This window comes from Crocuta crocuta, unplaced genomic scaffold (genome assembly GCF_008692635.1).
Source record: "Crocuta crocuta isolate KB4526 unplaced genomic scaffold, BGI_CrCroc_1.0 scaffold21, whole genome shotgun sequence".
NCBI lineage: Eukaryota > Metazoa > Chordata > Mammalia > Carnivora > Hyaenidae > Crocuta > Crocuta crocuta.
This window is the reverse complement of record NW_027527938.1, coordinates 3,540,360-3,557,836: the sequence shown is the minus strand read 5'-3', so window position 1 is coordinate 3,557,836 and position 17,477 is coordinate 3,540,360. Positions and strand designations below refer to the sequence as shown.

General features: G+C 38.2%; 1 protein-coding gene across 1 annotated transcript in view; it reads left to right on the top strand.

Annotated features, from left to right (window-relative positions):
- The window catches only part of WDR49 (WD repeat domain 49), a 136,920-nt gene that overhangs the window by 96,638 nt on the left and 22,805 nt on the right, over positions 1–17,477 (top strand). The window contains exons 12-15 of the mRNA XM_077752230.1: positions 3,632–3,796; positions 5,760–5,947; positions 7,114–7,311; positions 10,980–11,161. Coding sequence (XP_077608356.1) covers positions 3,632–3,796; positions 5,760–5,947; positions 7,114–7,311; positions 10,980–11,161 — 733 coding nt within the window. The remainder of the gene's footprint in view (positions 1–3,631; positions 3,797–5,759; positions 5,948–7,113; positions 7,312–10,979; positions 11,162–17,477) is intronic.

The following is a 17,477-nucleotide window of genomic DNA, read 5'->3' as shown; positions in this document are numbered from 1 at the left end:
TGATGATGAGGGACGCTGAGCATCATTTCATGTGTCTGTTGGCCATCTGGATGTCCTCTTCGGAGAAGTGTCTGTTCATGTCTTCTGCCCATTTCTTCACTGGATTGTTTGTTTTTTGGGTGTGGAGTTTGGTGAGTCCTTATAGATTTTGGATACTAGCCCTTTATCTGATATGTTATTTGCAACCATCTTTTCCCATACTGACAGTTGCCTATTAGTTTTATTGATTGTTTCCTTTGCCACGCAGAAGTTTTTTATCTTGATGAGGTCCCAATAGTTCATTTTTGCTCTTGATTCCCTTGCCTTTGGGGATGTGTCAAGTAAGAAATCTCTGTGGTTGAGGTCAAAGAGGTTGTTTCCTGCTTTCTCCGCTATAGTTTTTATGGTTTCCTGTCTCACATTCAGGTTCTTTATCCATTTTGAGTTTATTTTTGTGTATGGTGTGAGAAAATGATCTAGTTTCCTTCTTCTGCATATTGCCATTCAGTTCTCCCAGCACCATCTGTTAAAGAGACTGTCTTTTTTCCATTGGATACTCTTTCCTGCTTTGTCAAAGATTAATTGACCATACATTTTTGGGTCCAATTCTGAGTTCTCTATTCTATTCCATTGGTCTGTGTGTCTGTTTTTGTGCCAATATCATACTGCCTTGATGATTACAGCTTTTTAGTATAGGTTAAAGTCTGGGATTATGATGCCTCCTGTTGTGGTTTTCTTCTTCACTATTACTTTGGCTCTTTGGGGTCTTTTGTGGTTCCATACAAATTTTAGGATAGTGTGCTCTAGTTTTGAGAAGAATGCTGGTGCAATCTTGATTGGGATTGCATTGAATGTCTACATTGCTTTGGGTAGTAATAACACTTTAACAATATTTACTCTTCTGACCCATGAGCATGGAACATTTTTCCATATCTTTGTGTCTTCTTCAATTTCCTTCATAAGTTTTCTATAGTTTTCATCATACATATCTCCTATATCTTTGGTTAGGTTTATTCCTAGGTATTTGATGGTTTTTTGTGCAATTGTGAATGGGATCAGTTTGTTGATTTCTCTTTCTGTTGCTTCATTATTTATGTATAAATATGAAACCTATTCCTTTACATTGATTTTTGTATCCTGCAACTTTGCTGAATTCATGGATCAGTTCTAGTAGGCTTCTGGTGGAGTCTGTCAGGTTTTCTATGTAGAGTATCATGTCATCTGCGAAAAATGAAAGCTTGCCTTCTTTGCCAATTCTGATGCCTTTTAATTCCTTTTGTTGTCTGATGGCTGATGCTAGGACTTCCAGCACCATGTTAAACAACAGTGGTGAGAGTGGACATCCCTGTCGTGTTCCTGATCTCAGGGGGAAAGCTCTCAGTTTTTCCCCTTTGAGGATGACGTTAGCTGAGGGCTTCTCATTAGATGGCTTTTATGATGTTTAAGTAAGTTCCTTCTATCTGACTTTCTTAGGGGTCTTTATTAAGAAGGGATGCTGTATTTTGTCAAATGCTTTCTCTGCACCTATTGACAGGATCATATGGTTTTTATCTTTTGTTAATGTGATATATCACATTGATTGGTTTGCAAATATTGAACCAGCCCTGTAGCCTAGGAATGAATCCTGCTTGATCATGCTGGATAATTCTTTTTATGTGCTGTTGAAATCANTTCCAGTAGCATGGTCTATATTTTTCCATCCCATTACTTTCAGTCGGAAGGTGTCCTCAGGTCTAAAATGAGTTTCTTGTAGACAGCAAATAGAAGGATTTTGGTTTTTTATCCATTCTGGTACCCTATGTCCTTTGATTGGAGCATTTAGTCCATTTACATTAAGTGTGATTATTGAAAAATATGGGTTTAGAGTCAAATTGTGTTCTTTGTAGGATTTATGTTTGTGGTGTTGTCTCTGGTACCTTGTGCTCCTTGCAACATTTCCCCCATAGAGTCCCCCTTAGGATTTCTTGTAGGGCTGGTTTAGTGGTGATTAATTCNATTGAAGATCTCCTGCCATTCCTTTCTGGCCTGCCAAGTTTCAGTAGATAGGTCTGTCACCACTCTGATGGGTTTCCCTTTGTATGTTAGGGCCCTTTCATCCCTAGCTGCTTTCAGAATTCTCTCTTTGTCCTTATATTTTGCCAGTTTCACTGTGATATGCTGTGCATAAGATCGATTCAAGTTACATCTGAGGGGGGTTCTCTGTGCCTCTTGGATTTCAATGTCTGTTTCCTTCCCCAGATTGGGGAAGTTTTCTGCTATAATTTGTTCAAGGACTCCTTCAACACCTTTCCCTCTTTCTTCCCCTTCTGCAATTCCTATGATATGGATATTGTTCTGTTTGATTGTATCACTCAGCTCTCGAACTCTCCTTTCATGTTCCTGGATCAGTTTATCTCTCTTTTTCTCAGCTTCCTCTTTTTCTATAATTGTGTGTTCTAATTCACCTATTCTCCTCTCTGCCTCTTCAATCTGTGCATGACAGTGGACATCAGTGGACGCCTCCATTTTATTAAACACCTCATTTATAGCATTTTTTAATTCATCACAACTATTTTTAAGCTCCATAGTCTTTGTACCAATCCTTTCTCTGATATCTTCCATGCCTTTTTCAAGCCCAGTGATTAATTTTGTGACTATTGTTCTAAATTCTTGTTCCATTATGTTGCTAATATCTGTTTTGAGCAGTTCTTTAGCTGTCATTTCTTCCTGGAATTTCTTTAGAGGAGAGTTCTTCCTTTTCATCATTTTGGCTAGCTTTCTGTCTCTTGTTAGTTTTAAAAGCTTGTTATGCACTCTGCACCTGCGAGTCCTGCTGTATTAAAGAAGGCTCTTTGACTGTCCAGGGCCTGTCCATTCAGGAAGTGTTCTTTGAATGGTGTCTCTAGGTCTCTCTTGTTGAGACTTTGGTTATTTTATTTCCCTACTCATAGTGGTATTTGGGACTCTCCACCCAAATACTTTGGCTTGTTTCTTGAGGTAGCCTTATGAGGTTGCCTTCCCAGTGTACTCGGTCTCTTTCTCTTCCCAAACTCCTGTGGCTCAGTGTCTTTATGGCTACAGGCCTTCTCTGTTGGAGAGATGGGTGCAAACAAAATGCACGGAGCTCCCTACTTCTCCGCTATCTTGCCTCGATTCTGATACTCCCATACTTCACAGGAGCCAAGGATTCAAGTGCAGAATTACAGCACCATGGTGCCCCAGTGGCCATGCAGTTGTGGTAGCGTCCCGGCACAAGGCTCCCTGCTCACTCGATCACTTAAATATAGTTAAATAGTCATTACAGCTCTTGTTAATTATATTATTCACAAGACTAATATGAATGATTGATAAGATGAAAATGCCATGATATTAGAATCGTATTTGTCTGGAACACGTCAGGATTTCTAAGATGTTAACAGTGACAACAAAATGAAGTCCCTATTAATTCACATCAAGGGAAAACACCGTAAGTGTGTATGTAATATACAAAACAAAAATAGAATCAAATGGTCCTTCAAGTTGGTGTTCAAGAAGTGAATAGAGGAAGGTGAGATGGATGTTGACTAGAAGCTTACTGTCAGACCTGATGGACTCACCAGAGATCATGATGGAGTCAGGCCTGATGTTTTTCATAAGCATCTGTGTGAAAAGCAGGTGTTTGTGTTCATCACAGATACAGAGCCTCAGAAGCTTCTCAATGCTGGGAGGAGCCACTCTGCCCACCCCAGCTCAAACCAGGCTACCCTGGGAGCCTACTCCTTTGAGACAGACACCAACTGCAATAATGCTGTTGTGAGGCTTTGTGTCCTCGAAGCAAGAAAAAACACTGCAGAGACAGGTAAAGTGTATATTTCAAGTTTGTAGATTGATATATTTGTAAACCATCGGAAAAGAGAGTGGTGAAGACAGTTTATTCCTGGAGCTTGACTTTGTGTAGCTAACAATCAGTACTGGGTCATGGGAGGTCACAGGCTACAGCAAACAAGCTCAGGGTTCAGGCGGAAGGATCCAGGAGCAGGAGCCAGACTAGACCCGATGTGTGATTTATACAGTTCTGTACAGGTCAGGATCAAAGTGCGAAAAACTCTGGCAAACTATTTGCTATGGGTGACCATCAGAATTAGTGTTTCAGCCATGGCTTAAGGAAGTCTGGTAGGGTAGAGGGCACAGCAAGAAATATGCTTCAAAGATATGAGCCAAGGCTTAGGTCTACATGTGCCAGAAGGGTAGAGTCTGAGACTTTGTGACACCTAGTTTCAAAAAGGGATAGGAGAAAATAGGAGGAAACTTGGAGATTAGGGCAATAGCAGAATTTGAAATAACTGCTGATCCTGAGTCAAGAGAGCTGCTTGCTTTTTTCTTGTTTTTTTTTTTCTCTTTGGTAATGCTTTGGGTATCATTACCAGTTATGCATACTTTTCAGAGTAAGTCAGAGTCTTGGCTTTTAGGATAGATTCCAGAGTACTTAGGATAGAGTTTCTGCTGAACTGTATGCTAAAACTGTTGCCATCATATCACTTACCATAGTTGTCTGATATTATGTAAATTAAATAACCATTTGCTTAATTTCCACCTTGTTTTCAGTGGCTATGTTAACATAATGCCAACGCAGCCTGCACCTTCCCCAAATAAAAATCTGCTTTTGAGAATAGTGCATACTTTTTACCTTTTATCTAAAATTTATCTTTTAAAAGCATTTTTCTTAATATTGGAGATCTAGACATATAGATATTATACGTTTGGAAAAAATGAACATATCTGCGCTGGGTTTTCCACATTTATTTTCTCATATTCAATTTGCAGCTAGAAAATCTGCATGATTTTCATATATATTTTTCACCCATTAAAAATTAATAAAGGTATATCCTTATAGAGTTTTAGAAACCTTGTGGAGTATTTAGGATAGACTTTGAAATGATTAGATTCCAAAACTCTATTTTCTAGAACTCACTTATATTCACAAAATGAACTATTATCCTGAAATTGCTCTCATTTCCTCAACACTAATTCTTCTTAATGTTATCAGTATTCCCAAATTGTTTCTACCGAAGCAGCTACATGCCATTATTTCTACCTTAAACAGATATGATTGTTAATCGGCAGTACATTTGTGAAGTAAATTGAAAGTCATCTACAGACTTATCAAATAATAATAGGAACTTTGCCACAGAAGAATAATTTAGGTAGAGTGCTTCTACAAGGCATATAATAAAGGAGAAAATGAAAAGGTTAGTTCTAGACCTATGAACCAAAAAAGTATTCCATAAGGGGTTCCAATGAATTCTTGATGAAAAATTAAAAACAAGCTGATACATAGAATCCTAAGCATGAAGCCACATAGAGTAACTAATAGCTTTGCTGCTCTAACAAAATGTATGCATCCGGCTCTGTGCAGGAGGAATTTTACTTGTTTGGTATATGTGTCCAATAGGTTATTAAGAAAGATGGGTTTATGCAATTGGAGTATTATAACATTTTTGTAAATTTATTTGTAACACATTAAGTCTATCTAACTTTAAAAACCCAATTTTATTGAAATAATGAATGAAGAAAAGGGAACTAAATGCAGTGGGCCCTCTTGACTTTCCTATCTCGTTTAATGCTCCACACAAACCAGTAAGGGTGTCATAGGATTATCTCCATTTTATATTTGAGAGAATCAAAGTGCTGGAAATTGGTACCAGGGCTACCTACCTCTGCAACAACCTTATGCTTCCCACAGGGTAAGCCACTGAAGATACTTTTTCAAACAAAATGTTTGCTGTCACATTTTCCTAATTAGGTGTTCTCTTACACGTTAGGAGGAGCTAACCTGGTGTCATGTGGAGGATCTGGGTATGTCAGATTCTGGGATACATTTAAGAAGCAACTTCTGGCCGAATTTTTGGCTCATGGTGGAGTTGGATCCATTATTATGTCTACTGATAAGTCAAACCAATACCTTGCCACAGGAGCTCTGGATGGACAGTTGAAAATCTGGAATATAGAAGTAAATTGAAAGAATTCTCATATTGTGTTTATTATTTTTGCTTGCCTTTTATGGCGGATAACTATGAATTTGGTTTTATCTATTTCCTGGATAAGGGCAGACATGAGCAGCCTGAGTATTTAAATGGAAACATATACATGAGTTGAGCAGAGAAATTTCTTAAATAATTTATGGGGATTTTTCTCAATATTAAAAACCTTCTGTTAATATATAGTCAAGTCAATCTCCGAATTTAGAAACACAGTTGTCAGTAACATACTGCAGCATTGTTTGAGCATAAATAACTAGGATATACCTTATTTGAAATGAGATTGTAAACCTAATTTAGAAAGAGTACTGGCCTTTCATCCAACATTTATTGTCCTTTTGAATTAGTTTGGGATTTTTGTATCACTGATTAGCTGCTCAATTTTCTAATCATATTATAAAATTGTACAACATACATCTATCTACACATGATAAAGTTCATCTCTATCGAATAACTGACTCTTCTGTTCACTTTTTCTTCTTTTCATTCTTCTTCTCCCTTCCTTCCTTTCTTTCTTTCTTTCTTCCTTTCTTTCTTTCTTTCTTTCTTTCTTTCTTTCTTTCTTTCTTTCTTTCTTTCTTTCTTTCCTTCCTTCCTTCCTTCCTTCCTTCCTTCCTTCCTTCCTTCCTTCCTTCCTTCCTTCCATGTCTCAAGTTAGGCAAATCACTAAGAAACTTTTTTTTTAACTTTTTAAAAATGTTTTATTTATTTCTGAGAGAGAGAGAGAGAGAGAGCGAGCGAGCATGAGCAGGGGAGGGTCAGAGAGAGGGGGAGACACAGAATTCCAAGCAGGTTCCGGGCTCTGAACTAGCTGTCAGCACAGAGCCGACCCTGGGGCTTGAACCCACAAGTCGTGTGATCATGACCTGAGCCGAAGTCAGACGCTTAACCAACTGAGCCACCCGGGTGCCCCAGTTTTGTTTTTTTTGTTTTTTTTTTTTTTTTAGTTTTTTGAAACTTAATACCATTTTTCTAAGCTCCTTATTACGAACTATTCTTTTGTATTCGGAGAACAGATTATTGTTCCCAAATGTGCCTTTTTTCATTTCCGTATCAGATGTTTTAAGAAAAAGTATTATGTCACTGCAATAATTTAATATTTGGACTTTTTAGAATTCTGGCATTTCTTTTAATTCAGGAGTACTGTCTTAATTCCAGTAAGAGCAAAATCACACAGGCTCCAACTCTGATAAGATCTTTCCGACCTCACGAAGACCGGATAAGTTCCTTAGAGATGTGTCAGCCCGGTGGCTGCCTACTGATTATCTCCTCCTCTGCAGACTGTAGCATTTGTGTGACTGACGTCTGCGGTGCTCCTTTCTGGATCTTTGGTCAGGTAGAAGTATTGCTTCTTTATCATTCTAGTATTTACTTGACATTTAGTATGAACTTGGGCTGATTTCTATTTGAATCTCATGGGCTGTTAATGTTCATTAGTCATGAAAGAACTGACTTCCGTGTCTGGAGCTGTAGCTCCAGGCGTCTCTTGTCCTGCTTGCCATTAACCATGGCAGTTCCATCAAGTAGAAGACTCTGGAGACGTGAAAAGATGGCGGCCCTGTACAGCTCAAAACATTCCATGATTGCTGAGAAAAATTTCTCCTCTAAAATAAATGGATTTTCTTCCGTGTCAATGCTTAGTAAAAATACAATGTGGAAAAAAATTACCATGTTATTCTTAAACAGATAGAAGACAATGTCACTTAATAATGAAGGTACTAATCAAATATGGAAAATTTTAGAAAAGGACAGACCTTCCTATTCTGTGTCTGGTTTACTCTTGCCAAAATAACAATAGCTAACATTTGCTGAGTATTTCCTATGTGAGTGAGGCTCTGTTCTACGGCCTCCACATGAATTATCCCGTGTAATTATAATTCCTCATCCAATGAGGGAGGGACTCTCATGATTCCTATTTTATAAATGGAAAACAGAGGTACAGAGAGTTTGAATAAACGTCCTGAGCTCACAGAGGCTAATAAGTAGTAGAGTTTGGCTTTTAAGTCAAGCTGGCTCATTTCAGAGCTCATGGTTTTAACTTCTTCCTCCTATGAAACTAAGCTCTCATTTATACCTGCCTATTAAGAGAGATGGAAGTTGGGGACATGGTAGAAAGGAAATATTTATTGTCTCACATTTCTTTTATCTTTTCCATTTGTTTTCATGGGAACTCTGTTCCCATTTTCTGTGTGATTTGGGGGGACAAAATAGCAGATCTGTTTCAACCAGTACTATTGAAGCATGGTGGCATCAGGTCCGGCTGAAACCTTCATTTCTGTCTGGCTGGTTGGCTGGGTTCTACCCTGCAGCCTGCATAGCCACTCATGCCGTGAGAACACAGCAACTATCTTCATTTGGTTGCTCGATTTTTGAATCACTTTGATGATGTCAAACAACTAAAAGAAGTTTATCCAACCGTTTGGGACACATAGGGTGATGGTAAATGAGAAAATAATCTGGGACAGTGGGTCCATGTTCGGCTGGGTAATATGGGAGTCTCAAGGCAACACTCAAGAGCTGTACAGTCTCTCCTGCCCTTTATATAAGGCAAGTGCTAGACTTTCCTCAGTCAGGAAAAAGAGCATCTGAGTGGTAACTCAAATGGGTCTGTGTGTAGGTGTGTGGTAAGTGAGAGAGAGGAGCACAGCTGGCAGTCTGAGCACAAAATGAGTTGGAAAGATGCTTCTGTAAGTGAAGAAGTTAATGCTGTGTCGAATTGCTGTATGTCATGCCTCATGGGCTCTGGAGAGATGAGGTAGAGGTAAGAACAACAGGGAGAGAAACAAAGTGTCATCAAGTGGCTGATACCTGGAATGTAAGTTCCTTGGACGGGGCTGAAGAAGGAAATAGCACCCCTGTAGGTCCGGGGGCCATATTGTGCCCACCAAACAGAATCTGCGGCTAAATTTTATTTTGATTAGGAAGCATGTGCTAATAAAACTGTTCATTTTTATGCCTTTGATATTTGTCCTTAGCTTTTATACAGCCTTTGTACTTTGAGGGATTTTAGCCTCAAAAAGCCTGTGTGAAAATAGTTTGGTGTTTTCCTTATGTTCAAGGCAGGAAAAAGAGCCACCAGAGCTGGGATAGTCTTAGAAAGTAAAGGCTGGCAGACCTGGGGACAGCTGGGTTTTCTGGTCTCTTCTGCTTGAATTCTACTCCCTCCCCCCGAGAGCTCACTTTGATCAAGGTGTCTTGAATATAGTCCCAAGGGGAAGGGGTAGGGTAGGAAGAAAAGAAAGGAGAGGGGAAGGGAAGACAATAAATTAGCTAGAAAATAGCAGCAGTGAATGTCCCTCTCTTGGTGTGTAAGAAGAGACACTCTTTTGGAGAAGGAACAGAAGGCTATGAAAGGCAGACGGTAATGCGTAGACGAGAAGGAGAAGAGACCCAATTAGTAAACATACTAGGATCAGAACACTTTTTACTAAACAGACTTCATGTGTACAGTGTCATGACTTTTGCCTTACATTTGAATGTTACATTTGTTTTTTAGTCCAGTTTCTTTGGGTCTAGCAGTTATTAAAATAGGAACAAAAGCAGTGTTAATTTCACCCAGTGTTTAAAATTTGACGTAGTTGCTCATTTTGTTTTTATATTTATTTTGAGAGAGAGAGGGAATGCACGTGAGTGAGGGAAGGGCAGAGAGAGAGGGAGAGACAGAATCCCACTTACAGTGCAGAGTGCGAAACAAGGCTCGATTTCATGAACCTGTGAGATCTTGACCTGACCTGAAATCAAGAGTTGGACGTTTAACCAACTGAGCCACCCAGATGTCCCTAAACTTAAGTTGCTCATATTTAAACATTAAAGATTTCATACAAGATCCAGATTTCTTGCTTCTCTTGAGAAAGAACACATCAGTCTCTGAGAATCACTATAAAATGGGTTCTCTCTAATTCACCATAGTCTCCACTTATCCTATTGATGATGAACACTGGGGCTGAACTTCATTTGCTGTTTTCACCTTATATGAGGCTTGATTCATTCATTGACACTATCTTCCCGGCTCCTGTAGGCATTTTACTATGCAATATCTGCTGACAAGTTATCAGTTTATAGGCCACACAGATATCCTAGGGATGCCTAATTCCCTCATGTCACACATATCATGCATTCCTGTGTCTATAATAGGAGTTGACATAAGACAAGGAAATTGATTCTGTTTTTCAAATGTTAAATTGAATGTCAATGAGAGCTTCTGCTAAGTGGAAACATATTAAGATTTATTGCCAAATTTTGTGAAAACTAGTGTGTAATATATTTTCTGGAAAAGAATGCTCAATAATTTGATTGGTTTTTTGAGATATTTTTAGAAAGAGGCAAAGAAAGCCGTTGTATGAAAAATTAACTGGTAATTTTTTGGTAAAAATTTTGCTTTTCATTTTGGTAAATATACATCTTGCTATTCAAGAATTTAAAGTGGGAATGTCTTTTTTTTTTGTAGTTCATTATCTTTTCAGAGAATCTTTGTTCCTTACAACTCTTATTCCTGTCTACCTTTATTAAAGTTACATGTAACAAATATCATATGATTTCGCTCATATGTGGAATTTAAGAAACAAAACAGATGAACATAGGAGAAGGGAAGGGAAGATAAGATAACAGATAAGAAGGCAAACATAAGAAGCTTAAAACAGAGAATAAACTGAGGGTTGCTGGAGGGGTGTTGGGTCTAGGGATGGGCTAAATGGGTGATAGGCATTAACGAGGGCACTTGTTGGGATGAGCACTGGGTGTTATATGTAGGAAATGAATCACTGGGTTCTACTCCTGAAACAAATACTACACTGTATGTTAACTAACTTGAATTTAAATAAACAAATTTTAAAAATAAAATTACATATATATGCCTCATCTCCTTTATAAAACTGTAAAGACTTTGAAGAACCCATGCTTCATTATTTTTGTGTGTGTGTACTCAGGACTTCAGTTATTAGTGTAGCACATAAGTGTTCAAGAAAAAGAACTGTCATAAAAATAAATAATGCTCTGTTTTTTCAGGCAAAGCATTGGCAAATTGAACACAGTTTTCCCCTTCTTAAAAGAGATACTAATTTACTGAAAAGTGAGATTCAAGAAGAAAGCATAAGAGGAATTCCTTTCTCTTCTAAGGAGGAATCATGTTTAGACCTACCAGAACTTTCTCTACTTGATAAGAAAAACAAAGGTAGCTCCACATACAAGTAAGTAATTTTAAGTGTTACCTGGTTGGCAACGGGAGTCTAGATAAGACCTAAGTAAGATTGACCCAAACTTCCTTCTGTTCTCCATGGAATAGCCAATGACTGCTTCAAGGATGTATATAGTGCAGGGAGAATTTATATGCTCAGGATTATAGCTGGTTTGATTTCTTAACTCCATTGAACTCTTGATTTCTATTCAGGATCTTCTAGTCTTTTGTTTCTGCTTCATTACCAACCTAAATGTGGAAATTAGCCCCTTTCCTCGAAAACCGTATACTCTATGTGTGTATGTATTTATGTATCTATCTCAAAATGTACGTCAGACTTACTCCTAGTTTTGGTAATGTGCACAAGGGTTTATATGACAAAGGTTCAAACAGCTTACTTTGAATAGTAGACATAACTCTCTTTTTAACTCTTCTTGGCTTTTCTTCATTTGTTCAGACTTTTCTTCTCTTCACCCCACTCTGCTAGATCCCATTCTTACACATTCCTCTTACTCTGTAATGCCAGGCACTTTTACTCACTTCTTTTGTCTCCTATACTGTTGCTAATCGTGTTCTCCTAATTCCATCTTTCATGCTCAAAACTATTATTTTTGAAAGGATGATTTTATCCATTGTATTTTGTTTGAAACAAATGAACAAAAATTTTTTTAACATGTGCATATTACCTTTAGGAGGTTTATAGAAAAACTGCACAGAAAGTACAGAGAGTACATCCCCTCCTCCCATCCCACATTAGCATGGTTTATCTGTTACAACTTATGCGCCAATACTGATACTTTATTATTAGCTAAAGCACATAGTTTACATTAGGAGGTTGGGTGGGAGGTTCTTTAAAATGACTGTACTCAGGTACCTGTGCACTGCCCACTTCCAAATCAGTGCGTTCTTTGGCCAATCTCTTTGACCCAGCCCCACTAACTGGGGTTACCTGTGGTAATACGCATCCCAGTGTTTTTCTGTTACAGTCCCTCACAATGGCAGGCCTTCCCCCTTGCACCACTTCTCCTGAGTCAACTACAGTTTGACCCGTAGGAAGCTCACACCTTTGTTGCCACACCAATGCCTCCCTAGCTGCCCCTTCGTTCCTTGCTCACATGGGTTCCTCCAGCAACAGCTTTTTGCCTATAGACTTTTGCAGGTATTAATAAGCCGCTGATCCATTCTGTCCCTCTAAAGGTCACCTCAGTGGACATACACTATACTCTTTGACTGGTCCATGGGAGTGGAAGCTAATACTGAAGGGGAAGCGTCCCTCCTCTCCCAGGGAAGCGGGACTCCGTGCATACCTACAATGCTCTCCTCTGTTTATGGCGTCTTTGGTCTAGTTATATCCTAGAGTATCGGCAGGGCTGGGTGTCAGCAGGTTGGTTTCAGAGCTATCTCCTTGTCCTGCGCCAGAAATCTAGCACCTCACTCTGGAATACGAGAATACTTTTTGCTCCTTAATTAATTAAATATTTTGCTTTCAGACTTTTTGAACCTCTGCTGACAGGGAGATAGGAGGACAAAAAAAAAATCCCCTTTAAATATCCTGTTACACTAAATTACACTTTGATATTTGTTCTTCCATTTCCTTGAATTATGGTTTGCTGAAATGTCAAGTGGCATTTTACTTTCAGGCAGAAGGATCTTTTCAGTTTAGAAATATAGCACGACCAATCCTGTACAATAATAGAATGCTGGGAATAGAAAGATTTTAGACACAATAAAATGCCCCCCACCCAGCCACCCAACTCAATTTTACAGATGAGGAACCAAAGTTACCCTAAGGTAACAGAGATATAGATCATTGTTTCTCTTCCTGTCATACCTCTGGCAGCGTGAAGGCAACTATTAAAACACATTCTTCATTAAGAATATTTCAGCTAATACAGGAATTTCCCATTCCTCTTGACACACTCAATTCTTCTTTTTTTCTTCATTCAGCTTTTCCTTAGAAATTTCCAGCAATAAGACGCAGAGTTACCTCTATATATATACCACATCTTTTCAAATGACAGTATTTTAAAAAGTACCTGTGATCTTTAAAATTTCTGCTCGAACTAAGTCAGATGACTGGATTGAAAAAGTTTAAGACTTTATTATAAGGAGATAGTACAGAATAACGTGACTTTGGAGCTATTGGACTAATTGAAAGAAAAGGGCTAAAAACATATCCTCAGAATTGGGAGGTGTCTTCCCTTTTCCCAAGAGCACAGCCAGGGATCCTCCATGGGAAACCTACAAGTGCAATGTAATTGCCAACCTGAAAATGTCCTCCATGGCCTCCATCCAATAATAAAGAGATTACAGGTTATATTCTCCTTAAGGAAATGTTATTCTGAAGAATGTGCCTTATTCCTAAGAAGATTAGTAAGTACAAGGAGGGAGTCATGCTACTTCTTGTCCATATGCAACACTATTTTTAAAAATACGTGAAAGAATTTACTAGAACTAAGGAGAAAAAAGCACATCTGGTGAGTCTGTACGCAGGTGGGGGTATGTTCAGATGGAGGGGAAACAAAAAGAAAGATGACGACACGAAAAGGAAAAGCCAATAGAAAATGGGAGAAGCAGGAAAACATAAAGGGAAAAATCAGATGCATTAAAGCTACATTCTCATCTTAGCTCCTAACATCCTCTCTCCAGGAGAAAAATCTTGGCATATAATATCTTCTGGCTTATGCATAAATAACAGGTTTCCATAACACTTAAGGTATTGTATCATGTTATGTGTGAGAAGTGGGTAGGTGGTAAAATGTCATTTTCAACTTAAGTCCTGGGGAGATGAAGACGAATATAGATTTTAAGAGAATAATAGAAACTCCTAATGTTAACAGTTAATACAGAGAAGGAAATTTTTCCTTCCTTAGATTTAGAAAAAAAAAAGGAAGAAATAAATGTAAGGATAAAATAGGGAACAGAAACCACAGTGGGCATGCATTTTTTTCTTAATTTATAGCATGTTTGTTTTCCAGAACCAAAATTATTCACACAAAATTATTCTTATCTAGAAAAGTTATAGATAAAATGAGGAAGTCCGACAATATAACTTCAGAATATTTCTTTATTACAAAAATAATACATGCCCTTTAGGAGAAAATTTGGAGGTACCAATAAGCAAGAAGGATAAAGACAAAAAATTGCCTATAGCAAAACTGTTGCTGACACTTAGGCATTTCTAGCTCCAGGCAAGTAAACAATTAAAGGCACATTTTCTGAAAATGTAGACTCACATACATAGCTTATAACCTGTTTCATCATTCCAAAAATCCATAGCAAAGGGGCACCTGGGTGGCTCAGTCAATTGGGCATCCAACTTCAGCTCAGATCATGATCTCATGGCTCGTGAGTTTGAGCCCCACATCAGGCTCTGTGCTGACAGTTCAGAGCCTGGAGCCTGCTTCCGATTCTGTCTCTTCCCTTTCTTTCTGCCTCTCTCCCACTCACACTCTCTCTTAAATATGAATAAACACTAAAAAATTGTTTTAAATAATAAAAAATATCCACAGTGAAATTCTTTCTGTATGAATTAATAGGAGTGTCCAATACATCAACATTTGTAATGACTCCCTAGGAACTTATTATCTAGTTTTGTAACCATTTTCTTTTTTTCAAGCATTTAGGTTGTTAACAAATTTTAACTGGGAAAACACTTCTTGAAACACTTTCATGCATACACATTAGAATACCCAACTGAATGCATCATTAGAATAAGTTCTTTGAAATGGAGTTGCTGAGTCCAAAGTTTCAAAGGCCTTTGGGTCATCTTACTAAGTTGTAGTTCTGAGAGGTGTGGTTCTCCCAGGAGGGTGTATATAGGAACTGCTGCCTCTGAACCAACACTGGATGTTGTCATTGTCTTACAGCTGTTGCCATGGGATCTCATCACTGTTTGAAATAGAATTTTTTGATTATTTGTGAGAGTGAACGTTTTTCCCCACATGTTTATTAACCTTTAATAATTTAATAATGAACTTGTAAGAGGTAGTAGACATCCACTAGACTGATTCCTAACACATCCATAAGAGAAGCACATCCTGGACTCTTGTTGAGTAATTTCTGTGAGATGCACTCATCATCTTAAAGATGGCCTTCTCTGTTTTTTAAAGTTTTTAAGTTTATTTATTTATTTGAGAGAGACAGAGTGAGTGGGGGAAGGGTAGACAGAGAGGGAGACAGAGAATCTCAAGCAGGCTCTACACTGCTGGTGCAGAGCCCGATGTGGGGCTTGAACCCATGAAACTGAGATCGTGACCTGAGCCAAAACCAAGAGCCAGATGCTTAACTGACTGAGCCTTCTAGGAGCTCCTGGCCTTCTCTGGTTTTGAACCACTCTTTATTATAGAATGACTCTAATGTTAGGTCAAATCTATTCTTTTATAGAACTCTATCATTGATCTTCATTCTTATTCTAGGCAACAAAAAAAAAGGCTACTTTACCTTCTACTAACTGACACATTTCACTTTGGCTACCAGTATTACTTATGGGAAAAACATTAATTATCAGAAACCAGGATAAAAGAATCAGATGGGAAATGAAACAGAAATTTCTGTTAATTTCTCAGTAAGTTTCTGTGAGACAGAAGGCACACTTAAAATTGATGTTTCTTAGACATGAGAAAATATTATGATGTTCTAAATTCCTTATTATGGTTCGGAGAGAATTGATATTTAATATTATTTATATGCTGTTGATTATCTAATTATCCTGCCAGTCGATCTTATGTGAGAAATTAAGTTAGAAAATTTATGGACAGCTATAAGAAAAAATACACAAAACATTGAAAGCTCATTTTAAATTAGGCCTTATATGACATAAAACACTTGGAGGATTGACAGTCTACTTTTGCCAACAATCTGTGGCAATAACTATCCTTCACCCATGTATGACAAATGAAAGTCTACTCAATTTTTAAAATTTAAGTCTTAAAAATACTACTATGTCAAATTATTATTTTTGGAAGTACCACATCTCCTTATTTTTTTGTCTCATCATTCTGATAGTTCCCAAGAGTATTAGAACTGTCCATGGGGGTGCTGGAATTCCTACTTTGAGTGGAAAATATGTATGTTATTATTCTTGATTAAAGTGACAGTAGTCAGTACTTCCAGAGCTCCTACCATATTCCAGGCACAGTTCAATGGTCTTCATGTGTTTAATTCATTTAATTGTCCCTGTGATCTTCGGTAATAGTAACAGTTACAATCCCCATTTCATGACTAGGAAAGGAAGGCAGAAAGACATTAAGTGATTTGCCCAGTGTCAGCCCACCAGTAAAAAGGTGAACCAGAGATCCCCAAGCAGGCATTCTGGCTCTAGAGACAGTGTACTTTGCCCCTACTCCATATTACCTGTCCAATAAGCATCATGTGACAATATGGAACAGTTATTGGATTCTGAGTCGAGTGGTCAAATATTTTATCAAGTACCTGCTATGCCCAAGCCATGACTCCAGTTGCTTTCATTTTCCTTTAATGCCTAGTAGGGCTCATGGAGACTTGTCACACATCATTCCTCCCTTCTATATCCTGAACCAAGAGATGGGAGATCAGTTAGAGCCATTCTTTCTCATAGAATTGATGGTGAGGCTGCCAGAGCCGAAGGTAGGCGCCCTTGTGGCATCACCATGTGAGACTTTTTTGCAAAGTTTTAGCTCTATCCAGGCTCTTTATTACATTATTCTGCATTTTTATCTTCTTTCAGTAGGAATATTGGAATCTTGAGAATATTCTTCTCTTTCCAGTTGTGTGTGCATTTTTGTAGTGACCATCCTCCCAAATGTCAAATGTCTATGGGAAGGAAGCAATATGTTGGACTTTGACCATGAAATCGATTCCACTGTCTAGTGGTTCAGAGAACTGCCCTTTGGTTAGAGCTTTATCACTGTGGCTGTATTTCCTTGGCAGTCAGTTCAGTAGTACAATTTGTTGTATTTCCCAGGAGAGTCTCTTCTAGTTTATGCCGACCCCTTTCCCTCTGTGGATTAAACTCTTTAGGGGAGATAGACAAAGTGATTTTCGTATCACTGGATGAGATCCAGGAAGCAAATGGCCTAAAAGTGGGAAAGAATTCAGAGTCTTTTGGGAAAATAAAGATCTGTTATTATCTAGTGCCAAGATAGGCCTCCTTACTCCTGGAACTCCCTCAACATTTTGTATCTCAGTTTACATCAGTAATACTTTTCTGGGGGAAAAAAGTATTCCGGACATAATAACAGCAAGGTGTAACTGCACCACACTCTACCCTTCCTGTACCCACCACCAACTTCTGAGTGTTAGAAATTCTCTTACTTAAAATGACTGTCTCTGGATCCTATCACAGTGGT